Source organism: Microtus ochrogaster, chromosome 2 (assembly GCF_000317375.1).
Source record: "Microtus ochrogaster isolate Prairie Vole_2 chromosome 2, MicOch1.0, whole genome shotgun sequence".
NCBI lineage: Eukaryota > Metazoa > Chordata > Mammalia > Rodentia > Cricetidae > Microtus > Microtus ochrogaster.
In genome coordinates this window covers 15003839-15029427 of record NC_022010.1, presented here as the reverse complement: position 1 = coordinate 15029427, position 25589 = coordinate 15003839, and the positions used below count along the sequence as shown (strand labels likewise).

The 25589-nt window shown below is 48.8% G+C and overlaps 1 protein-coding gene across 1 annotated transcript in view; it reads left to right on the top strand.

Moving 5' to 3' along the window:
* The first annotated feature begins 10033 nt into the window (after positions 1–10033).
* The window catches only part of P2rx7 (purinergic receptor P2X 7), a 39521-nt gene continuing 23965 nt past the window's right edge, over positions 10034–25589 (top strand). Inside the window, exons 1-4 of the mRNA XM_005344512.2 lie at positions 10034–10289; positions 20846–21014; positions 22302–22370; positions 25003–25078. Coding sequence (XP_005344569.1) covers positions 10165–10289; positions 20846–21014; positions 22302–22370; positions 25003–25078 — 439 coding nt within the window. The 5' untranslated portion in view covers positions 10034–10164. The remainder of the gene's footprint in view (positions 10290–20845; positions 21015–22301; positions 22371–25002; positions 25079–25589) is intronic.

The window sequence follows — 25589 nt, the reverse complement described above, 5'->3', positions numbered from 1 at the left end:
CCCACCATCATCATCATTCCCATCATCCCCATCATCCCCATCCCCATCTTCTCCATCATCCCCATCTTCCCCATTATCATCCTCATCTTCCCCATTATCATCCTCATCTTCCCCATCATCCCCATCATCCCCATCATCCCCATCATCCCCACCACCACCATCATCATGTTAACAGTTGTGGTTCATTGGACTTCAAGCATGGTGCTTATTCTTAACAAGCTCACAATTCCCTTAATGAGAATCAGGCAATCAGAGCTCTTTCTTCCTGAATGACAGCCCCAGGGGGCACTTAACCAGAGACATGGTGGGTGGAGCTTAAGGGAAGGCAAGGGGCAGGGGCATGTAGATGCTAAGTGGGGGACTGTTGGGGGGGGAGTGTAAGCACCAAGAAAATGACTTGACTTGATAAGATGGGCAGTGAGAAGAAAAGTTTTTTTTGGGGGGGGGGATTTAAAACAGGGTTTCTCTGTGGTTTTGGAGCCTGTCCTGGAACTAGCTCTTGTAGACCAGGCTGGTCTTGAACTCACAGAGATCCGCCTGCCTCTGCCTCCCAAGAGCTGGGATTAAAGGCGTGCACCACCACCGCCCGGCGAGAAGAAAAGTTTTAATGAGAGCAATGAGTTGGACAGGAGAGCCTGAATTACAGAAAAAATCCTGAGCTTAGCTCCCTGACCTGTTCCTTGGCTCTCATCTTGCTTCCTGTCTGCTGACCCTGCCTTTTCCTCATCTGGGAACTCACTCCTAGCTGCAGCCTGGTCCCTTTGGTCTTGAGACTTCCCTGATGAAGGCCCACAGCACAGGCCCAAGAAAGTCAAGCCACTGGTAGAATGGTGCTGTCTGTCTACACAGAATGAGTTCGTGTGGTTTGATTGTAAGTAATTGACAGTAAGGCTATGTCTCACAGTAAGGATTTATTATTATGCTAAGGAAGAATGGTGGGGGATGGGACTTGGTGGAAAGTCACAATTAGGTCAGGCTTGCTTGGGCACAAGTCTCTGTTGGGGTTATTCAAGGAAGATGGAAGCTGGTAGCTGCTTACATCACAGCCTCTCCCTCACTCCTTCCTCTTCTTCCCTCTTTCTGCCATTCTCTCCCTCCCCTCCCACCTTGAACTGTCATCTATCCAGTATGACTTCATGCTGCCTTCCCCTATGTTCTATGAGGTAGAATGCCTGACTGGAATCAAACCAATGTCTTTTTTTTTTTAAAATATTTATTTATTTATTTATTTATTTATTTATTTATTTATTTATACAGTATTCTGTCTGCTTGTATGTTTGCAGGCCAGAAGAGGGCACCAGACCTCATTACAGATGGTGTGAGCCACCATGTGGTTGCTGGGAATTGAACTCAGGACCTTTGGAAGAACAGACAGTGCTCTTAACCGCTGAGCCATCTCTCCAGCCCCCAAACCAATGTCTTTTCAGCTCAGTTTTAATGGTGCTCACTAATACAAGGGTGTTTCCTTCCCTGAGAGTGCAGCTTTGGGGTTAAAAAGGAGGTGCTGTCAGGCATGTGTGGATATTCTGGTAGATTAAACGAAAAACAGCACCACCAGTCCACAGAAGCTTAAATATAGAATTACCATATGGTCTAGCAATTCCTCTAGGAGCTATTTATACTGCAAGGAATTAAAGGTCGGAGCTGGGTGTGTTGGCTCACACCTGTCACCTCAGCACTCAGAAGACTGAGACAGGACTGTCCCAAGTTCAAAGCCAGCCTGGGCTACACAGTGAGGCCAAGGCAGACTGCAGAGTGAGACCTTGCCTTCACAAAACAAAACAGTTAGGTATGGAGGCTCCTACTTGTAATCTCAGCATTTACCAGGCTGAGACAGGAGGGTCAGGAGTCGAGGTCAGTTTGCCGACATAGAAAGATGCTGGTAACAAGAGTCAGGGAGAGAGCCAAGACGTACACTTGCTTTTTGACCATGTGATGCCCTTTACCACGACTTGATGCAGCCAAAGGCCCTCCGGAGATGCCAAGCAAATGCAGGCACCATGACCTTGGACTTTATAAATTGCTAATCCCAGGTATTTTGCTATTACAACAGTAATAGACTAAAACAGATGTTGGCGATGGTTGATGACAAAGAGTGTGTACTTGATGTGACTGCACTGTATACCTGAACATAATTCGAGGCAAGATGGCTTGATGGGGCAAGATCCTCAGTGGTTTAAAGAGGTTTGCTACCAAGTCTGATAACCTGCGTTTGTTCCCCAGACCCACATACTAGAAGGGAAGAATCAACTCCCACAGGCTGTCCTACGATCTCCACACACGTGCACTGGCCTACATAGACATGTGCCAATAAAAATAAAGTCAAGCTTAATGTGGCGACACATGCCTAAAATTCTAGTGCTTGGGAGGTGGGACCTCAGAGTGTCAAAAAATTGCAGTTATCCCCAGTTTCATAGGGAGTTTGAGGGTAGGCTGAGGTACTTTAGACCCTGTCTCAAACACAAAATAAAATGAAAAACCAGGCGTGGTAGCACACACCTTTAATCCCAGTACTCAGGAGGAAAAGGCAGGTGGATCTCTGTGAGTTCAAGACCAGCCTGGTCTACACAGGGGTTCCAGGACAGCCAGGGCTGTATAAAGAGAAGCAGATCTGTTCCTAGGGCTGTGCTCACAGCTTCAGGAACCACCATAGATGCCCATAAGACCCAGATGGTACCAACGGCTACAAGTCCTAAGAGTCACTTGACCCGTCGGCAAGCACTGAGGGGTGGCTGGGTGGTACTGGGGGAAGGCCCAACCCCTGTCACTTGTGCAGTCACCCAGACTGTTGCAATACAAATTCATGAGCTCCAGTTTCCAACACCACCCTGGAATTCTTGTTCTCCTTGTTGGCTCTCTCCCCTCCTTCACCATAGCAACAACGGAATCTTCTGCTCTCCCATCCCGCCACCCAGTCCTGTGTCTTCCCCTCCCCACCCCCTAGGCTACTCTGCCTCCCTGACCCCTAGGCTCCCTGACCTGGGACCGCCTTCCCCTTCATCGCTGACCTATCAGGACACTCTCCTCTTCCTCCCGACCGACCCCATAGAACCCTCTACCTCTTCTCTCTCTAAAAGGGGATCCACTAGGCACATGTGGTTAGTGTAACTGAATGCTTCAAGCTTTTATTTTATTTTATTTTTAAAAACAGCTGTATGTGGGAGAGGCTTGGGACTCAGTGAAAAGCGTATTTATTTATTTAAGGAAAAGCATGTTTAAATCCAGAGTTTCCTCCTAGCCTCTGCCATCAGAGTAGCAAGCTCTAATTCATCTGAATTCGGGTGAAAAGGAGCGAAAGCCAAGAGGAGACATGGAGAGGGGAAGGTACCACTTGGCACCATTTTCAGCAGCCACAGCAAACTGTGCTGAGGGACAGGGAGAGACTCTGGCCATCGATGAGAAGCCACGTCAGTGTTGACAGGAACAAAGAACCTGAACTAAGGAGGAGAATCCAGCACTAGACAGGGAGATGGAGGCATCGGTGATGACGTCATTGGCTGAGCTATGGCAAAGCATGACCAGTTATGTTTTCTCCTCGATGCCAAACGCAAGCATTTAAAGAGAAAGAATCCCGTCTTGTGTAGCTGACCCGGTTTGCTTCTGGTGATCCCACCTCACTTCCTTCAGCTAAACACCTCGAACCTGATGAGTTCAAGGACGACAGTCCCTGTCTCCAGCCACCCCCACACCACTTGGCTGGACGACAGTCCTCCCCAGACTCTGCTTGAAGCAAGTTCTTTCAACCCAGATGCTGGGTGCTTGGGTCCTACATATAGCTCCACTCCCACCCTGCTCAGGCCATGGCCCTGTCCTGTTCCACAGTTTATCTAGTGTTGCTTAACGACCTAGCTCTGTCCCTGCTCTTATGGTCTATAACCACTGGCTCACTGGAGCCGAGTTCTTCCTTTGGCTTCTGGGAGCGCAGTGCCTCCTCTCCTCCTCCCTTCCCACTTGCCTCTTCTCAAGGTCTGATGTCCTCCGGCTGCTGCAGGCCCCCCCTGTCGGCCTTACTCGTTGCTGCACCGAGGTTCCCAGACTCTTAAGTCACATAAGACACACACACCAGCAAGGGTTTTAGAGCCAGTAGTTTGTTTGGGGAGGGACAACAGGAAAGATAATGGAGAAGTGGGGCAGAGGTTGGGGGGAGGGAAAGCAGAAGCAGCTGAGGGCCAGTCCCTGCTGGTGGGCATGCAGCCTTACCGTCCTGGGAGGTGGCTCAGACAGGCCACAGAGCTGTTCTACTCTAGAGGGGACCTGGGGTGTCCTGGCCTCGGGTCTATTCTGAGAAGCACAACAACTCTCACCTTGCTCCACCCTTTCCTTCCTCCCTCCCTCCCTCCCTCCCTCCGTCCCTTCTTTCTTTCTTTCTTTCTTTCTTTCTTTCTTTCTTTCTTTCTTTCTTTCTTTCTTTCTTTCTTTCTTTCTCTCTTTTGGTTTTTTGAGACAGAGTTTCTCTGTAGCTTTGGAGCCTGCCCTGGCACTAGCTCTTGTAGACCAGGCTGACCTCAAACTCATAGGGATTAAAGGCATGCGCCACCACCACCCAGCACAACTATCTTTCATTTTCCTCTTTTGGAAGGTCCTGTGGCCCCGCCCACAGGCATAGTTGATGGATCAGGGAGAGGTGGCAGAACCAATCAGATTTACTCTCCTGGGATCCTGGAATCCAGTGGATCTGGACTCGCACTTGAATAAGAACCGTGTTTGTGTGTGTGTGTGTGTGTGTGTGTGTGTGTGTGTGTGTGTGTGTGTATGTGTGTGTGTGAGTGAGAAGCAGAGAAATCCCATGTCATAGACACCCAGTGAGTGCCAGAGAGACAGAATGACACAGCCCAGCGGAATGGAACTGAAAGAGCAGCCTCAGGACAGGGAGATTTCAGTTTCCTGTCTAAGAGTTCTCAGGAAATCGGGCCGCATTTCCGACACTCATAGCTGCAGGGAGATGCTGACTCCTGCTGGCATCGCAGTCAATCTGTTTCTCAGAGAAAACCCCTCCCCTAGCTTCCCCTAAAGAAACTGGGCCTTCAGCAACTTGTAACCAGACACCTACACACCATAACGCACACCACACACACACATACACACACACCACAGACACGCACACCACACACGCACACACACACACACACACACACACACTTTTCTAAGAAAGTCACCCTTTAACTTCTACAACCCCTGTTTACATCACAACCCGGCTTTCTAGTTCACAAACAGATCCCAATGGCCGTGTTCCTCTCTAGCTGGCGTATTCTCTGAAAGGCTCCAATGCTAACATCTTAATTCCCCCCTTCTGCTGCTTTCCCGTGCCTGCATATCTCCCATTAAGATCAACTCCTATAACTGGCTGGTGGCGCACACCTTTTATCCCAGCACTTCAGAGGCAGAGGCAGGCGGATCTCTGTGAGTTCGAGGTCAGGCAGGTCTACAGAATGAGTTCCAGTACAGCCAGGGCTACACAGAGAAAATTGTCTCAAAAAATCAAAACAAACAGACAAACAAACAATAATAAATTTTTTTACAAAGAGAGAAAAGAAACAAGAAAGCCCTGCTGGAGACAAGCAAAGGGCTCACACAAGTTATTTAAGCTCTCTACCACCGAGCCACATCCCAGGTACAAACTTTGGTGTGTTTTTTTTTTTAACTAAAGGTTTATTTTTACGTGTGTCTGCTTGTATGTACCCAAATGTGCATGCAAGTGCCTACAGAGGTCAGAAGAGGGTCAGATCTCTTGCAGCTGGAGTTACAGACAGTGGTAATCCACCCAACGTGGTTTTTGGGAACTGAAATTGTCTTGTCTGGAGAAGCAGCAAGTGCTCTTAACCGTAGAATCATCTTTCCAGACCCTGGCTTTTTGTAATTCATTTATTTATTTTTGTTTTTCGAGACAAGGTTTCTCTGTAGCTTTGGAGCCTGTCCTGGAACTCGCTCTGTAGACCAGGTTGGCCTCGAACTCACAGAAATCTGCCTGCCTCTGCCTCCCAAGTGCTGGGATTAAAGGTGTGCGCTACCACCGTCGGTTGGTTTTTTGTAATTCTTAAAACAACATATGGGGAGGGAGGAAGGGAGAGAGGGACAGGCGGATGGAAGGACAGACGGAGTGCCGTAGTCATCAAAACTATTCAACAAATAGTTCTGCAGCTTCTGTTTCTGTGTCCACCAGGGACGCAGGGAAGCACTGAGCTCCGTGGCTCCTCGCGGATGGGTGGGACCAAGTGATCACTTTGACCAATGCCCGACAAGCAGCAGTGAGTGCTTTGTTTCTAGGCCAGTCTTTAATTGCTGCTTCAAGAACTCCAGAGTTCTCACTCAAAAGTTCAAGATGAGGCTGTTCCCTTAGCGTTGGATGCATAGCACAGACGAGAAAGAAACCGTTATTTGAAGCCAAGAGGGTGCTTTGTAATGGCTGTATAGTCTGCCCTGTGCCGACAGAAGCATAGAAGTGCTGGATCTGATGTGTGAGAAGAGAGTCATGGCATGTTAAGAGCCCCAGAGGGATATCATGTGACCAGGGGTGTCATAGAAATCAAGGGGAGAAATTATTCCCAGAAGTACTAAATAAGTAACCATGCTGCTGAATGAGTCCAAGGGGCCAAGCAAAATAAAAAATAGACATACGTTCGCAAATCTGGCCACTGAGAAGTAGTAGTAATCTTATTGAGAATAGCTGTGGTGGCATGAAAAGGAATGGCCCCATGGGCTCACAGATTTGAAAGCTTAGCCACCAGGAAGTAGCACTATGGGAGGTGTAATCTTCTGGGAGGAAGTGTGTCACTGGGGATGGGCTTTGAGGTCTCAAATGCTCAAGACAGACCCAGTGTCTCTTGCTATTCCTGCTGCCTGCTGATCCAGATGCAGAACTTTCGGATATTTCTCCCGTGTCTGCCTGTGCACCACCATACTTCCTGTCAAGGTGATAACGGACTGAACCTCTGAACTGTAAGTCAGCCCCAGTTAAATGTTTTCCTTTATAAGATTTGCCATGGTCATGGTGTCTCTTCACAGCAATAAAACCCTAACCAGGACAACAGCGTTCATGGGGTGGAGTGGTGGCTAAAATATAGAACACCAAAGAAAGGAAAGACCATGGAATACCCATGGGCGATATTCAGTGGGCGGTGTAAAGAAAATATAGAATGATTTGCCTGTTCCAGGCATATCTGGAAATTGAATTATGAGATGTAGCTTTTTTTCTGTTTTCTTTCACATCCCCAAAGGCTCATCCAAGTTACAGCACATATCTGTTCTTTATCCCTTTTTATGGCTGAATACTCTTTCATCATCTGGATGTGCCATGTTTTTTTGTTTTGTTTTGTTTTTGTTTTTTGAGACAGGGTTTCTCTGTAGCTTTGGTGGTGTGGGATAATTGTCTGTATTCTGTCAATCATGTTTTAAATAAACGCTGATTGGCCAGGCAGGAAGCATAGTCAGGTCCACCAGACAGGAAGTAGAGGTGGGATGATGAGAACAAGAGAATTCTAGGACTGGGAGGAATGGGCTTCCAACCACTGGAGAAGCAAGATGTGACCACCTACCCTGCTAAAAAAGGTACCGAGCCATGTGGCTAACATAGATAAGAATAATGGGTTAGTATAAGCTACAAGAGCTAATAAGAAGCCTGAGCTAATGGGCCAATCAGTTTATAATCTTCTGGAGACCTCTGTGTGATTTTCTTTGGGGATAAACAGCTGTGGGACCTGGTGGCAGGACAGAAAACCCAACAAGCAGGCCCTCATGTTACACTTTGGAGCCTGTCCTGGAACTAGCTCTTGTAGACCAGGCTGGTCTTGAACTCACAGAGATCTGCCTGCCTCTGCCTCCCGAGTGCTTGGATTAAAGGTGTATGCCACCACTGCCCAGCATGCCATGTTTTCTTGATCCATTCTTTAGTGAATGAACAATTTTGGACCTAACACATATTCATCGCTATATCCACTAGTTCTTTGTGCTCCTGGGAATGAATAAATGAATAAATAAATGACATGAACAGAACTGTCCAAAGCCACAGAGTTGATTTCAAATATATATATTCAGTTCCTGGCTATATGTATTTTTATATTGTATAGCCAGGAATGGAAATCAGGCAGCTAGTCCTCTAGTTCTAACCACCAGACTTTACTGCCCTAATGGGAACCTTGTATATCTCCTATTTAAAATTTTTGTTACATTCATCTTTGGAGTGTGTGTGTGTGTGTGTGTGTGTATGTGTGTGTGCTTGACCATTCCTGCATATGTGTGTCTGTGTATGCATACAATAGTTCTCTCCTATTATTTGGGTCCTGGGGATTGAACTCAGGTCATCAGGCTTGGTGGCAAGCAGCTTTACCATCTCACTGGCCCCATCTATTCTATTTACAGATAAAGACTGCTATATTCCTTAGAGTTTTGGTAATGTGATTGACATCCTCAAACAAAGAAACCAATCGCAGAACAAAGGTGGAGACAGAATTAGGAGAAAGCAGATGGTGTGCTACCCAAGGCTGGCAACAAAGGGAAGCCCTTACCACTCCCAAGCCTAAAGGATGAAGCCAGAGCTCCCAAGTAATGGAGAGGGCTGGGACACTCGCCCGGCCTCCCTGCCTGCCAGTCTCTTGAACTGAAGCCTGCAGGGGTGGGGGCAGCAGCCTTGATGGAGATCATAGGGAAGAGAAAGTACAAGCTCAGACTGGAAATGTGCGGATCTGCCTGACCAGTTATCGCCATGGAAAGACAGCAGTGGGTCGAGCTGGCTGCAGAGAGAAGATTCTTTTCTGCTCTTTCTAGCTAGCGAGCCATAACACCCCAGCCACCCTTGCTTCTTTCTCAGGAGGAGCACTGTCCTCTGACGTCAGACTCTCAGAATGAAACAGTCCACTTGTGCCTGGAGGATCCTAAGTCTTGAGGCAGAGAAACAGCTGCCATATCCACAGAGCCTCAGACACAGGGCTCCGCAGGTGCATTGTTCAATGCCAGTCATGTCTGTTATGCGGGGTCTTGGCTCTGCTGTGCAACCCGGTCAGAAGCTGCCCATTTTATCCACCATACTTTCCTTCAGCCTGCCCAGTGGGGTTTCAGCCCAGGCATGGTAGCTCACCACTGTAATCCCAGAATTTAGATTAGGAGTTCAGGGTCAGTCTCAACTGCTTAGGAAGTTCAAAAGAAGCCTGAATTAGTTACAGGAGACCCTGTTTCAAAACAAAACAAAAACGAACAAAATCCAAACCAAAAAAATCAACTCCACTTTCCTCGGAACCCTACTCTTCTCCTGTCTGGCAACATCCTCGGTCCTCCAGCAGCTGGTCTCCGTCAGGCATGGTCAAGAGAGCGACTTCTGCTGGGCGGTAGCTTGGCTCTTGGTGGTCTGCCACTGGCTGGCCCAAGTCATGGGTTGACCGCCCAGGGCACGGTGCAGGACAGGATCCAGAGGATGGAGTAAGATGCAGTGTTTATATAGTCTACCCATACTGAATCTGATCCCGCCCACCATCCTCTGCGTATTGCCAGGAGTGGGGAAGGACAAAAGCCGCCATTCATTTACCCCGCCCACGTGCACGTCTGCGCGTGGACTGAACAAAGGGTTGTAGGAAACAAACAGGCAATTTCTGTGAGGTGTGGTACCGCGTTCCTATAATCCCAGCACTCAGGAGGTGGGAGTGGGAGGGTCAGAAGTTCAAGGCCATCCTTGAAAAACAGCAAATCTGAGGCCAGCCTGGATGCTTGGGAGCCTGTTGCAAACAAACAAGAGAAACCAAAATGGATATGTCTTAATGGGCTAGAGGCGATGGAAGTATCTAGGCCCCTCTCTGAGTCACACAGGGTCTTATGACTTCTGAAGGGCAGCCCGCTTTCTCCCAAGTGGAATGGGTTCAAAAGAACAAAAGAAAAGGGGGAGGGGGAATTTTAAAAATGCCTATCTTCTGAACACCATCTTTGTGCGGGCGTCTGGGGGAGGATGGCAGGGCGGGGTCATCTGCCAGCCAGGCCTGTAAGACTTGCTTCTTGTTTATTCCACTCACATTTGGGGCAGCTGCCAGGACCCGCCCCCACGGCAGTCACTGGAGGAACTGGAAGTTAAATGTTCCTGCTAAGAAACGTTTTCTTTGACTGTTCCTACCTGGGTCTTTGCTGTGGTCTAGCCTGGGAGGGTCTAGCCAATATCCAGCCTGAACAGAGAGCGAGCCTGCCACCATGCCGGCTTGCTGCAGCTGGAATGACGTCTTGCAGTATGAGACAAACAAAGTCACCCGGATCCAGAGTGTGAATTATGGCACCATTAAGTGGGTCTTGCATGTGATCGTCTTTTCTTATGTTAGGTAAGTGGGGCGTGGGATGGACAGATCTCGGCAGCACTGGACAGCACCACCACCCCCAGGGCGCAGCTGCTGGCGCACTTGCTAGATTCCATGTGGTTGTTAAATCTGAAACACGCTCTCAACAGCGCCTGGGAGGAAACAGTAGGAAGAAGCTGCCCTTGGCTGCAGCCGGAGGAAGCCACAAAGGAAGGGTAGCAGGCTATCGGCCTCCCTTCCGTTTTTTCAACTGTGGCAGAGGCCTGGCAGGATGAGCAGGGCAGGGCATGCCTGAGGAACCTGGGAGACACAGACCAACACCCTGGGCTCCCAGAGAGGAGGTGGGGATTTCCCCAGGTGAGTCTGAGTCATCCTTGTGCTTAAGAAACATAGAGCAAGGCTTGGAAATGTCATTTTGGAGCACCAAGGGGGCCTTTTAAAACAGTTTATGAACGGGCTGGAGAGATGGCTCAGTACTTAAGAGCACTGCCTGCTCCTCCAAAGGTCCTGAGTTCAATTCCCGGCAACCACATGGTGGCTCACAACCATCTGTAATGAGGTCTAGTGCCCTCTTCTGGCTTGCAGACATACACACAGACAGAATATTGTATACATAATATAAATAAATTTTTTAAAAAAAAAAACAGTTTATGAAGTTACAGTGTGTACCTTGGACTTTCCCTGACTTACAGTGTCCATGTCTGTGGCTTTCAGTGTGTTCACTGAGCTGAATGGCAGTAAATAAATAAATAGACAAATAAATAAGTTTAGAACTTTTTTCAGCCAGGCGTGGAGGCAGAGGTAGGTGGATCTTTGAGTTCAAGGCCAGTCTGGTCTACAAAGCGAGTTCTAGGACAGCCAGGGCTACACAGAGAAACTCTATCTTGAAAAACCGAGGGGAAAAAATGATGAATTTTCATCAACCCAAAAGGAATCTCCACCTTCTGCCATCATTTTCAACCTCACCTCTGTCCCTTAGTTCCTATGGATTCACCTGTTTTTGACATTTCATATAAACAGAATCATATAGCATTTGGTCCGTGTTCATTTCCGTTATCACGTGTGTTATTGCTGTATGCACTCGATGGCTGGATGACAGTCCCCTGTATATAAACTGCTTTTACTTATCCATTCATCAGATGATGGATGTTGGGTTCTTCCTAATTTTGTCATCTGGACCTATGCCCTCATTTCTGCTGGGTTTACCTCGAAGGGGCCTTGTTGGATCTCATGGCAGCGACTGCACACCACCCTGGGAGGCACTGCCAGACTGGCCCAGCAGCTCCACCTTTCCACAGCACCGAGTATCGGGGTTCCGCTCTCGGATCCTCACCAATACTCGACACTGTGGCTTTCTGATCGTAACTAACCTCGCAGCTGTGAAGTGGTTGCTCAATGTGGTTCTGACTTGTGTTTCTCTAACTATGCTAATGATGGAGCTTTTGACACAGCAGGTGGTGTGCTGTGGTTTACTGAGCGGGAGCGTGGCCCCATAAGTGTGTGTGGAGGCCAGAGATCAACTTCCTCATAGCTCTCGTCCCAGAACCTGAAGCTCAGATTGGTTGGCCACTGAGTGCCTGGATCCTCCTCTGCCTCCCTGGTGCTGGGATTACAGGCACCTGCTGCTATGCTCAACTTTTACAAGGTTGCAGCAAGTTGAATTTGGGTCTTTATGCTTGTCTTCTCCAGCTCAAAGGGGGCCTGTTTTATAATCCTGGATACATCTTCTCGGCCAAATCACTTAACCAGCCTGCTTCTGTTTCTGTGTTAGTTCATACAACCTCTGGACAACTAGAGGAGAAGTGCATTCCTTATCATGCTGTGATGCAAGTGAACCATATCTGGTAGCTATTTCTAAAAAACCATCTTCATGAGCAGAAGGAGTATTTTATATCCATCCTCTGTTTTGAGTCTCATAGTAACCATAACCATGCTTGGGTTTGATATGTAGAAATGTGGATTAGGAAACCTTCTCTCTCTCTCTCTCTCTCTCTCTCTCTCTCTCTCTCTCTCTCTCTTTCTCGCTCTCTCTGTTTCTCTGTCTCTCTCGCTCTCTCTCTCTCTCTCTCGCTCTCTCTCGCTCTCTCTCTCGCTCTCTCTCTCATGTGCATGTTTTTGAACGTGTCCATCTGTACGTGCGTGTGCACACAGATGTGTGTGGATGTTACAGTTTGATATTTAGATCTGTTCTTGGACTACTCTCTAGTTTACGGTTTGAGACGGGATCTCTTCCTAAACCCGAGCTCACCCATCTGGCTGGGCTGGTGGCCAATTAGCTCCAGGGGCTTCCTTCTCTCTGATTTACCAGCACTGCGCTTGCCACCAAACCTGGCCTTCATGTGAGATTGTGGGTCTTCGTGCTCTTGTGACAAGCATTTTACCAACTGAGTCATTTCCCCAACCTCCTTGGCTCTGTGGATCTTAGTTTTCTCATCTATAAAATGGGAACAATCATGATTGAGACTATTAAGTGAGCTAATAACAAAGCTATTAGGGAACTATATATCACTTTGCAAGTCCTCATTTGGCTTATAATTGGTTATTATTATTAGGGGTGCTAATATTTGCTCTGTGTATTTACTATCCAATAAATATAATTGGCAAGACATATGCCAAAATTACAATATTAGGTGCTCCTTTGCCAGCTAGCGCAGGACCAATATGGCAGAGAGTACTGGTTAGTAAATGTTCGTTGTGTGTCAGTACATGGGTGGTGTCACAGTTCTTCCGGCGATGTGACTTTGTGGCATTATTAGGTCCAGTACACAGTTCCTTGTTTTATTTATTTAGCAATAGGGTCTCACTGTGTAGCCCTGGCCTGCCTGGAACCAGCCTGCCTCTGCCTAGAGATGGGATGAAAAGTGTACACCACTACCCCTGTCCAGCACACGATTCCTTCAAAGCAGATCAGTCAGACAATACTTAGTTCCAGACCTGGAGAGATGGCTCAAAGATTAAGAACCTTGGTTTAGTTCCCAGCACCCACCTGGTGGCTGGCGACCACCTGTGACTCCAGTTTCAGAGAAACCCTGTGCCTCCAGGGGCACTGCACACACCAGCTGCACACAAGTAAGTGCAGGCAAAGAACCGTAGACATAAAATAAAAATAAGTAAATCAGCTGGGTGTGGGGGTGCACGCCTTTAATCCCAGCACTGGGGAGGCAGAGGCAGAGGCAGGTGGATCTCTGTGAGTCAAGGACAGCTTGATCTACCGAGCAAGTTCCAGGTCAGTCAGGGCTAGATAGTGAGCCCCTGTCTCAAAAAGTTAAATAAATAAATAAATGAATAATCTTTAAAAACATTAACTCTTTCCTTTCATGTGGTGGACTCAAATCTTGCACGTGTTAAATGCCCGCAGATGCCACAGGAGAGAGCGATTTCAATAGTGTAGTTACCCGCAGTTAAGAGTAAGGAGGAAGAGAGAGAGGGAAAGAGAGAGAGAGAATAGAGGAAGGCTGGCAGGCAAAAACAGAACATTTATTATAAGGTCATTTCAAAAGCCAGAGATTGTGGTGGAGAGGTGACTTGGAGATTAAGAACGCTAACTGCTCTTACAGACGACCTGGGTTCAGTTCCCAGCATCGACATAATGGCTCATAATAACCTGTAACTCCGGTTCCAGGGGGTCTGAAACCTTGTGGCCTTGGCAGACTTCTGCACACACAGGACACACATAAACTCACGAAGGCACACACGCGTACATAAAAATAATAAACAAGTCAGAAATCTCCAGAGAGTTTGGGGCTTGTTTGCAGTTCTGTTTCATCTGTATAGCCTCAGCCCTGAAAGAGCTGTGGTGACTATGCTTCTGGCTATTGCCAAGGCTAGCCCCTACCTCAGTCCCAGCAGGAGCCCACAGCAACTGCTGGTTCCCACTAGTGCTATTCTTTCTGGTTTTCTATGACCAGGGAGCTACTGTTTGAACCAAGCCATCTGTAATGTCACCATCTTGAATTTTATTCCGTAATCTGAGAAGACACAGGACGCTTAGGGGCAGAGAGGTAAAAGATATTTTCTTTCTACTGTGAATTTTGTTTCCTCTTTCCCAGAGATGGATCTCAGAAACACTTCATCTGAGAGGGCTGATCTCATTTATGACAGCTTCTCCCCCTGGCCCAGCCCACCTCCACCAGCAGCACATGGTGTTGGCCTTTGAAGCCCCAGGCTGTCCTTTGCTGGGGAGAGGATGTGCCTGTACTTTATGTATGGTATTTATTTATTTATTTGGTTTTTTGAGACAGGGTTTCTCTGTGGTTTTGGAGCCTGTCCTGGAACTAGCTCTTGTAGACCAGGTTGGTCTCGAACTCACAAAGATCCGCCTGCCTCTGCCTCCCGAGTGCTGGGATTAAAGGCGTGTGCCACCACTGCCCGGCTATGTATGGTATTTAAATTGGAATCCCAGGCTGACTGGCTGTTCCCCAAAGGGTAGCCTCCCACCTGGAAGACTGGCCTCTCCTGTGATTGCCAGGTGTGATGAGGGAGGTGGAGAAGATACCAGACCCTGAACCCAAGCCAGGTGCCGTCTCTACGGCTCCAGGAGACACGAACCGTGCTGCTCATCACCTTGGCCCTGGATGATTGGATAGAGTTGGGGCAGCTGGAGGGTTAGAAAGGCTTACTCAGGAGGAGGACCCTGTAGGAAAAGAATCTGGCCACGTGACACATAGGACCCAAAGGCTGGTAGCTGCAAAGACTGAGAAAACAAACCAGAGAGGCAGCGAAGACAGACATGAGGGAGGAGGGAGGAGCAGGAGCCAGGGCGGTAAGAGCTCCACTGTGATTCTCTGAAGAGCCTGTCTGCCACTGGGGAGTGGAACCATCTGACTGCTGTATCTAAAGGCTCCAGTGACACTGTGCAGGGCAATGGGTCTTGTGGTACGACAAGAATGGGGTACAAGCGCCACTAAGAGGCTGCTGGAGTCACTCGGATGGGCTAGAATGGGGCGGTGGAGTTGGAGAGATGTGGACCAAGTTGAGATGGACCTGCTATGATGAGAAATGGCTCAGCGTCCTGAGGATAAGGATGCCTTTGTCTGACCCATGCAACAGCAAAGAGAGGTCAGGACTGGTAGAGATACTGAGCAAGCAGCTAGAATGTTCTGTCTACTTCTGTTGTGATATCCTTTTATTTGTGTCTAGTACCAAAACATTAAAAACAAAATCTGAAACACATCTCAAAAAGAAAAAAAAAAGAAAAGAAAAAGGAGAGAAAGAAGGAAAGAAAGAAAGGAAGGAAGGAAGGAAGGAAGGAAGGAAGGAAGGAAGAAGGAAGAAAGAAAGAAAGAAAAAAAGAAAGAAAAAAAGAAAGAAAGAGAACACAATCCCCTTCTCTTTAGATTTATGAAAACTGCCCAGGCAGCTGGCCCCTGTGCTCCATGGTGCCACAGCAGAGGCTTCTGGGAGGACTGGTACATACCCATGGCTTCTGGTGTCCACTCCAGCCCAGCTTCCCTGGCTGTTAATACAGCACTGGGCTATGGTTTAACAGCATCTGGCTGATGTTTCCGTGTCTCAAAAGGGAGGCCCAGGGGACTGCAGAAACCAGCAGTGCTCAGCCTGTGGACAGAATTGAGCTTTATCTTGAGGGTGCTGGAAAACATGAAGAGGAGGCAGCCTCTTCTGTTCCCTATTTGCTGCGTTTTCAGAATGCCTCCTTTTCTCTGCATGCGTTGTCAGGCTGCTCTCTGCCTCTTTGACAGGAACACATGGGCGCTTGGAACTCACCCAAATAACCTAGTAATCTCATATCTCAAAGTCCTCGGTCATGTGTCTAGACTCTTCCCTGATAAGGTACCATTGCCAGAGATCAGGATTGGCCACCCTTGGGAACATGCTACAGGATGGGGAACTGGTGGGATCCAGCTCATTTGGGGGACAGCTGCAGCTGAGGTCCTGGTGCCTGGTTGCCGCCGAGAAAGACTGTGGGTTTGTGAGTTCACAATGGTCCATAGACACCTTTTTCCTAGAGCAGTCTGCTTCCTGACTGTGTAGTATCCAATGAACGGTCTTCGGCCATGTGACAGATCATATTATTTGTCTAACAACCTTTACAAATCTCTTTGGTGACCAAAGTCATATAGCCAGGCAGAGGCAGAGCTGACACTGAACTTGGACATCTCATCCAGAGTTCATGCTCAGACTGGAGAGTGGAGGGGACAGGACCAGGACAGGACAGGACAGGAGATCAAACAGTATTGGATCACCCAGCTGTGAGCTGATGGTGATCTGTATTAAGGAGTCGACAATGGTGGAAGATAGGTGGAGCCTAGCAATATCAGTAATACCAGGGAGATAAAATAGTAGAATTTCTTTAATTTCATTTTTCTGAGCAGGGTTTCTAGTAACTCTACACGTAGCTGCACCTGACCTTGAACTACTGACCTCCTACTGCTACCTGCTACCACCCAAGTGGAAGGATTGCACTCCATTGCACAGCTCAAGTGATAGGACATGTAATTTAACAGGTGTGTGAGGAGGAGGATGGATGAGCGAGTCCCCTGGGCCTCCCCTCGGAGACACTAGCACCAGCCCGTGGACACTGGAAGCCGTGGGTATGCCTCTTCTGGGGCTCCGTGGAGCAGAGGGGTTGGCTGCCTGGGCAGCTTTCATAAATGAACCATGTATGACCCTTACGGAGAGAATGGGTCAAGAATGTGCCTCACTTCTGACTTGGGCCACTGATGAGAAGTTGGTGGATGCCTTTCTGGAGTTAGTGAGTTCAGGAGAAAAAAACAATCGGGGTCAAAGGCTAAGTTCAGAGCTTAAGGCTTTGAGTTTGAATGGTATGAGGCTCATAACTGTGCATACTGATTGTGTAGGTATTCGCTTTCAGAGCGTTAGGATAGATTACCTATCACCAGTCTATAGACAGATGGTGGTTGGAGCCACGGACATCTTCAACTGATCAGCAGGAAAATGAAAGCAAGAAGCTTGGAACAGAGCCCTAAGTGGTACCAACATTCAAGTGGCAGGGAGATGCAGAAGTTTCTGAGCGATTCTGAGATGGAGAGGCCAGGAGAACGCAGGCTTCTCGAGGCTGAGGGAAGAACGAGAAGGAAGTGGACCGTGGTCACCAGAGTCGGCCATGGCAGCTGCAGCATGTCTGCTGGACTTGGAGAGAGTGAGTTGGCAGGGGCAGCACTGGAGAAGTGGGGGGGGGGGGGGGGAGCCAGACTGGAGTGGGTGGAGGAGTGAATGGAGGTGCGGAAATGGATGTGGTGACTCACTCTTTCAAAAGACGGGGCTCCACGGGAGGAGCCAGGCCCTGCACAGTGCTGGGAGAATGCGGGATGGGGGGAGGGTTTATTTTTTAAGATGAGAAATTGTATTTAAATGCAGATGGAAAAGAGATGGGGGAGGGGGGAAAGTGGTGGCATGAATGAAAAACCACCACCGTCACCGTCAAGTCACCTGCACTGGCACCAGCTCGCAACCACAGGGAAAGCCTGCCTGGCCCCCTTCTTTGTGTAATCACGTCACAGTTCCATTGGGTGCCCTTCTCCCTCAGAGGGCGTCTATCCTCGTCTCTCTGCCGATGCCCGAGGTGCCGCCTAGACCCCTCACTGTCTCAGCCACACCATGCGACCATGCCCTTTGTCCGTCAAGACTTTGGTGAAAGGCAGGGTGTACACGTTTGCTTGGCGTGAAACAATGCAGATTTCTGTAGTTTGACCCAAAGAACTGAGCCATAAATGTGCCTGCCCTTTGACCTGGCGTTTCTCCTCAGGCAGAGCAAGTGCCTTTGCTGGGAGAAGAGGCTCCTATGAATGCTCCTGGCAACATGAGTGAGGATGTGCAGGCAGCAAAGGCAGGAGCGAGGCCCCAGGCTAGCGGTACATTAAACAAACGTTAAGGCAGGTCTCCTCAGAGCTTGTCTTTCACCTCAGAGTTACCTTTGCTCGGAACTTAGGCATTCCTCATAGGAGACAGGTAGACTTTGCTGAGAAGCACTTCCTTCCTGGGGAGCTCAGAGAACCTTCTCATCATGGTGCCAGTGGGCCAGTTATGCAGCTACAAATCTGTGAAAGTCCTTCAAATCCACAGCGTATGGATTGGGACTCTGAAGAACAGTTTTCTGGTGATCCTCTGAATCTACATTTGGTGAGTTAGGTGAGAGCCAGTCTCAGGGCTCCATGGCCCCAAAGCTCTCTCTCCACCTCTGCTCTATCCGGGCTCCTCCATTTCCTCCTCTTTGGCCAGACTGGTCTGCAAGGGTCTCTGGAGGGCCCTGGCCTCTCCTGTTGCAGGTCTCTTGTGCCTGCCATGTTTTCCAACTCTTCCTTCTCCACTTCTCAGTCTTACCTACTCTACCAGGCTCAGCTAGATACCTGGCTCCTTAATACTGTGCTTGCTCCAGAGGCTTTGAATACACCTGGATGCATTGCCCATCAGTTTCTTAGAGCTAATAGTCATCAGAGTTATAGATTAGAGAATTGTAACTGAACTGATGACCCAGAGGGGAAGCCTGGCTTCTCTTGAGTCATCGCACAAGGTCAAGAGTTTGTGACTGGATTGACCATTAGACTGCTCTTCCTAAAGCGGAAGATACTGCAGTCTCTGCCTCTTTTCTCTTTCGATGCATCTCTAGGAAGTGTTAATAGAATTGTCATGTTCACAGGGCGGCAGTGGCGCACGCCTTTAATCCCAGCCCTTGGGAGGCAGAGGCAGGCAGATCTCTGTGAGCTTGTGGCCAGCCTGGTCTACAGAGTGAGTTCCAGGACAGCCAAAGCTATGCAGAGAAACCCTGTCTTGAAAACCAAAACAAATGAAACAAAAAAGAATTTTCATGTTCATTATGATACAAAGGTCCATGTGTTTGCAAAGCCTTCATAACTGACAGGGCTGGATTCCAGTAAGCTGATCCTGAGTTGCATATTCTAGAAGGGATATGGTGCATCAGGCTGAGCTCCCCACCGAACAGCTAAGCATGTGTTCTTCCAGGAGGCTGTTGCAAGTGTTTTGCTTGTGTTTTGAGGCTGGAGTGAGGCTGAACTAGTAATTGTTTGTTTCTGCCTGCAGCGTTCTACCCTACACTGCACCGCAGGTGCTGAGTGGGTCCTGAATCTTGGTTTCCAGCACCAGCACCTTTTTTAGTTAACTGTTTGCATTTTGGGTGGGTGCCATGCTGAGCAGGCGAAGGTCAGAGAACAACTTTTGGAAGTTAGTTCTCTCCTCTCATCATCATGTGGGTTCTGGGCATCAAACCCAGGTCGTCAGATAAGATAATAAAAGCCCAGAGACAGATATTGGGGTTCAGCCTAAAGGTCAGAAAAGCAAAGCAGGCAGCCACTGGCTCTTACCTCTACCTCAGACTGAAATGGTGATCCTGCCTCCAGGAATCTCAGAATGAGACTGTGTCTGAGAGCTGTCTCCTCCAGTCTTATATTCCTTTCTAGTGCTGGGATTAAAGGCGTGCACCACCACCGCCCGACCTCTATGGCTACCTAGTGTGGCTACTGGGATTACAGGTGTGTGCCGCCACTTGCCTGGCCTGTATGGCTGACAAATGTGACTGTTTTACTCTCTGATCTTCAGGCAAGCTTTATTTGTCTTGTCACAAGCGTCTTAACTCACTGAGCCATCTCGCTGGACCAATTTCTTTCTTCTTTAATCACAGTTGAAGAAACGCTAACATGTACGGTGCATAAAGTAAGACCTACGTGCTACCATGCAACTGACGAAGCAAAGCATACTAACCCAGCTCCACTCCCTGCAAACTCATCCTTCATCCCACTCTCTCCCCCCAGTAGACATCATTGCGAGTAACCCTGGCTGTCCCAGAACTCACTCTGTAGACCAGCCTGGCCTCAAACTCACAGAGATCCACCTGCCTCTGCCTCCTGAGTGCTGGGATTAAAGGGGTGTGTGATTTTTATCTTACCTATCAAGGTAAAGTTCATATAGCATAAAACTGACCTCTTAAAGAGAAAGGAATAAAGGGCTTATTTGTAAGTGAACAGACAGGTGCTATTTAACACGTGCTCAGTATTATATAGGAAATGCCTTTATCCGCCAACATATTTTTGTCATCTTTAAAGGAAATAAAGTACTTATTAACTGCCGTTCCCCATTTCTTCTCCCCGGCAACTGTCCATCTGTCCTGTAGAGTTCTTATAAATGAGAAGACCTGCTGGGTGTGGCAGTGTACACCTTGAATCCCGGCATTTGAGCGGCAGAAGCAGGAGGATCTCTGTGAATTCAAAGGCCATCCTGGTCTATACCAGGACAACCAAGACTACATAGAGAGACCCTGTCTCAAAAAAACAAAACAAAACAAAAATCCAATGACCTGAAATAAGAGCAAGCAGAGCTGAGGTGTTACTGAACCCTGGGGCAGAGCCATTCAGCCACCCAAGAACGGGACTGAGTCGGAATTCTGCCTACAGTGGGTAATACTAACGGGGGTGGGGACAGGTGCAGCTGCTGGTCCCGGTTTGCAAAGAGGGAGAGGCACGAGGAAGCAGGTCGCTGGGCAAGCAGGCTGAGAACGAAAGCTGCTTCCACCACCCTTACCCCGGAGGTTGCAGCCCAAACCACTGCCCGGGGCTGTGAGAAAACCACTGTTCTTCATCTGTCCTCAGCTTTGCTTTGGTGAGTGACAAGCTGTACCAGCGGAAGGAGCCTGTTATCAGCTCCGTGCACACCAAGGTCAAAGGGATCGCAGAGGTGACGGAGGTTGTTGCAGAGGGTGGGGAGATGAAGTCACAGCGCAACATCTTTGACACTGCAGACTACACCTTCCCTTTGCAGGTGAGCACCAGGCAACTGACTCCAGGACTCATCCCTGGCCGCTGCCTTTCCCCATACTTAGGGGTCTAGAGCCTCATTTAAAAAAAAAAAAGTTGGTTAGGGTCTAGGGATCTAGCTCAAACGGTAGAATGCTTGACTAACATGCATGAAACCCTGGTTTCAATCTCTAGTGCCACCTAAAACCAGTGGCAGTACAAGCCCGTAGCCCCAGGAGGTCAAGGATGGAGAATTGGGAGTTCAAGGTCACCCTCAGCTGCTTAGTGAGTTTGAGGCCAGCCTAGAATACATAATACCCTGTCTCAACAGAAATGAAAAACGTTGGCCCTATTTAAAACCTGCGAAAATCCCAACTGAGAAAACCTAAAAATTGCCAAACTGGGTCACATCCAGCAGCTCAAAGAAGATGCATCTTTGCTTTATCAAGTCCTACCGGGCTGCCCGAAATAGCAGCGCCTCCTGGCACATTCCAAATGCGGTCTGATTCACTGGCGCTGGAGCGCAAGTGGCTTGAGAGGCAGGGCCACCGCGCGGCAGGCAGGCGCAGCCAGGATTCAGAAGGGAGGAGCGCTTGTCTTCGCACTGCTGGTGTGACCTTTTAGCATTGAAAAGGTCCCCAGGAGGTGGTTTCTAAACCACCTCTCTTTCTAAAAAGAGGGTTTGTGACAAAGAGAAAAGGTGCAGGCCGCGGAGAGCTGTGTGGCTAGCTGAGTCTGCGAAGCACTTAGCCAAAAAAGGAGAAATAAAAGAGGGGCCGAGGAGTTAGGAACAGACGGGGGTGGGAGGAACAAAAGAGCCCATTTGCAACCCTGGGGAGCCAGAGCACTTGGCAAAACCATCAGGCCCAAGCTGCTATTTGTTTCTAGCTAGAAACCATAACAGCCACTGATTGCCCAGGTAGTGGGAAGTCCGGTGGCCTTCCATTAAGCCCTGAGAAATGCGAACAGCTTGCCCAGGGTGCAGCCCACACCCCACCTCCACTTCCCCAGCTCTCCAGAGTCTCAATGGGATTTTACTGTGGGAAAACTGGTACTGCTGCTTGTGAGGTTGGCTCGGAAAATGACTGCTCCCCACATTTGAAAGCTCCGCTGCTCCCCCTTGCCTGGTGAGACAGCTCCTGCAGCTTTGATGTTAAGCCCTTGGCAAAGTCCGTGCTGCCCACGGCTGATTTCTAGAGGCTTCAAGAGTACAAAGACTCACCCCCACCCCCCCCACCCCCCGGCAGGCACTTAGCTTAAGGAGTTCTGCTCCCCCAGGCCCTGGCCTTTGCTCTTCCATGTCTCTCTGCAGGGGAACTCGTTCTTTGTGATGACAAACTTCCTCAAGTCAGAAGGCCAAGAACAGAAGCTTTGTCCCGAGGTGAGTAGGGGGCCCTCTCTGAGTGGTCAAGGGGGAGATGTATTCTGGGAAAGAGCTCTTTGCTTGCTCCAGTCTAAGGGCGGGCCTGTGTGAATACCCGCACTTGCCTTCACCGGCTTTCTGTGTAGCTCACAGCATGATTCCTGGCTTGTGTGTGATTTATTTTACATTTCACTGGAGCCTCTATGGGGTGCTGCCAGCCTGGGGGGCACCACAGGAGCCTGGGGAGGGGAGTTTAGCCTATACTGCAGTCTGGCCTGGGTCGTTCCACCTGGCCTTGTGCCTCCCCTCTTGGCGGGTCAATACTCCCAGTATCTCTGGTCATCTCAGTAACTGCGACTGAGCCCTAGTGTGCACCGGATTATGTATGGATTGTTCCAGCTCTTTAAACGCCCCGTGCACCCGAGGGACTTCACACAGCTTGGTTTAGTCTTGCAGTTCCGCGGTGGGCTGAGCTCGGCTGGGTGGCTGATTTGCCTTGTTCTTTCAGAGCTGCGGCTGCAAAGAAGCTGCCATTAGCATGTTAGCATCATTTGGAGGCTCAGTGCTGGGCACCTCTTCACTTCCAGGGACTCTCAAGAGTTTTTCTCTTCTTGGAGTCTTCCCGCGTGCCTCCTCCAAAAGAGCGACCAACTTTCCAAACTGCATTCAGAGACCCTAGAGCCAAGAAGGCAGAAGAAGATGTAAACCCGGAGCTGGCACCGTGTTAGTTCTGTGATCACACAGCCAGGGAACCACTTATCTATGGGCCAGGAGAGGGATCGAGAACCTCCCCAACCCATGCAGCAATCAAAAAACTAATGTTAGAATTCTTTTAGAGAAAAAAAAAAAAGAATTGGTGTATCTTCTTTCCTGGGAGTTCCTTTCATAGCTGATAATGAAAATTACACAACCACCCAAGAGCCATAGTACATCATTCATTCATTCATTCATTCATTCATTCATTCATACGATGATGATAAAGACCTGTTATGAGTCAGGCTGGTAGTTAGGATATAGGGATGTGACCGAGGATTTGCAGTTAGAAGATTCATAATTGAATTTAGGGGTTACCAAGAGAAGAACCTAGGGGCCTGGTGGGCCACAGAAAGAAAGCAATCCAGGCAGTAAAGAGAAACCGAGTCTGGAAACCGTGGGAACTATTCACTGAGCAAGGACTACATGCTAAGCCGTGTTTCCACCTTCTTAGCATCCATATAAGACAAAGCACTTTACCCTCCTTTAACAGACGGTCAAACACAGCTTAGAGGAAGTGAAATGACTCGGCCAAGGTAACGCTCTCTTAGAACCCAAGGGTATCTAGAGCCTCGCCCTGATAGAAAAAGACATGAACGAGCCAGCACTCGGGAGGCAGAGGCGGGTAGATCTCTGTGAGTTCGAGGCCAGCCTGGTCTACGGAGTGAGTTCCAGGACAGCCAGGGCTACACAGAGAAACCCTGTCTCAAAAACAAACAAACTAAACTAAACAAATGCCCGGGTGACAAGGAGCAGAGGCCCTGCCCGCCTGTGTTTGTTCTTAAGACTCACCATTCGACCTGCTGCATGAAGTCAAACACCCAAACCAGTCCTCTTCTCTCTTCCCTTATTCTGTCCTTCAGCCCCAGACACAGCTGACCCATTTTCTTCAGGCAGGAGTGTGCTGGCCGTGTCCTCTCTTCCCACGTGGCCTGCTACACCTTGCTCTCTGTCAGCTTCTCAGTCCAGGGCCACCTACTCTCTACCCCAAAAGCCGTCCCTAAGAGTGCCTCCTGGCTGTCGTGACGGCTGCTGTTCACATTTCTATTCAGTCTTGTTTTTGAGATAAAATCCATACACTCTAAAACCAATGGCTTCCAAATACACAATTTGGTGATTTCTATTTTGCAACATCATGCAGACCATCATCATAATCACCTAATTCCAGAACATTTCCTATGCCCCCTAGGAAACTTTGACACCCAAAACAAATTGTCCCCATTAGTGACTATCTCTCTCTCCCCACAGCCATGGACAACCAGTCTGCCTTCCCTCTCTGGGGATTTGTCTATCTAGGACAACCCTATACATAGAACCGTACCGGACACGGCCTCTTGTGTCTGGCGCCTTTCACACTGTTTTGAAGTTGGTCCATGACATAGCATGTGTCAGGACCTGGCAGACCAAGGCTCCACATATGGGGGCTGGGAAAACGAGTCAGTCATTAAAGTGCTTGCCATTCACGCATGAGGATCCGAGATTGATCCCCGGCATACACACTGAAGCTGTGCGCACCTGTGGTCCTAGTCCTGGGGAGGCAAATGGATGGATGGATTTCCTATCCACCTTGATGCTGGACCTGCCAGCCCAGCCAAACAGGGGAGCTACAGCCTTAGTGGGAGGCCTGTCTCAAAAAACAAAACGGAAGGTGACAGAAAAAGACACCTGACATTGACCTTTGGCATACACACATGCGCGCACGCACATGCACGCACGCACGCGCACACGCTCCACATATGAGTGAACCACCTTTTCTTTGTTCTGTCCCACACTGATGGATTTGGTCTGTTTTCACTTCCTGGCGCCCGGATGCCGCAGTGACCACCGGTGCACAGGGCTTTGTGGTATCTTGGCGATGCAATACTCATTCTCTGCTCTCCTGCCCTTCCTCCCGCAGTTTCCCACCAGCCCCAGCGCAAAATGTAAATCCGACAGGGACTGTATAAAGGGATGGATGGACCCGCAAAGCAAAGGTACTCTTCTGTGTCTTACTCTGGACTGCTAAGGGGGGGTGGACTGGCGTCTTTGTGGCATTCATGATGTCCAGTTTCGTGTCCTTAGCCTCTGGCAGTTGCCTTTCTTTTTTTTTTTTTAATTTATTTATTTTTATTATGTATTCCTTCCATGTATGCTTGCATGCCAGAAGAGGGCACCAGATCTCATTATAGATGGCTGTGAGCCACCATATGGTTGCTGGGAATTGAACTCAGGACCTCTGGAAGAGCAGTCAGTGCTCTTAACCTCTGAGCCATCTCTCCAGCCCCTGGCAGTTGCCTTTCACAGGTCACCACCAAATCACAGGTCAGGCTGTGTCTGTTCCCTGATTTGTCCCCAGCAGACCAGCAGAAGCCTGTAAGGGTGACTTGAATACCCCAGTGAGAGATGTGGATTCAGGGTCTAATTGTTGGAACTTTCCCAAAGGCAGGGAATTTGAACTTCCAAGGACCTGGGAGTTTAACTTTCTCTTTTTTTTTTTTTTTTTTT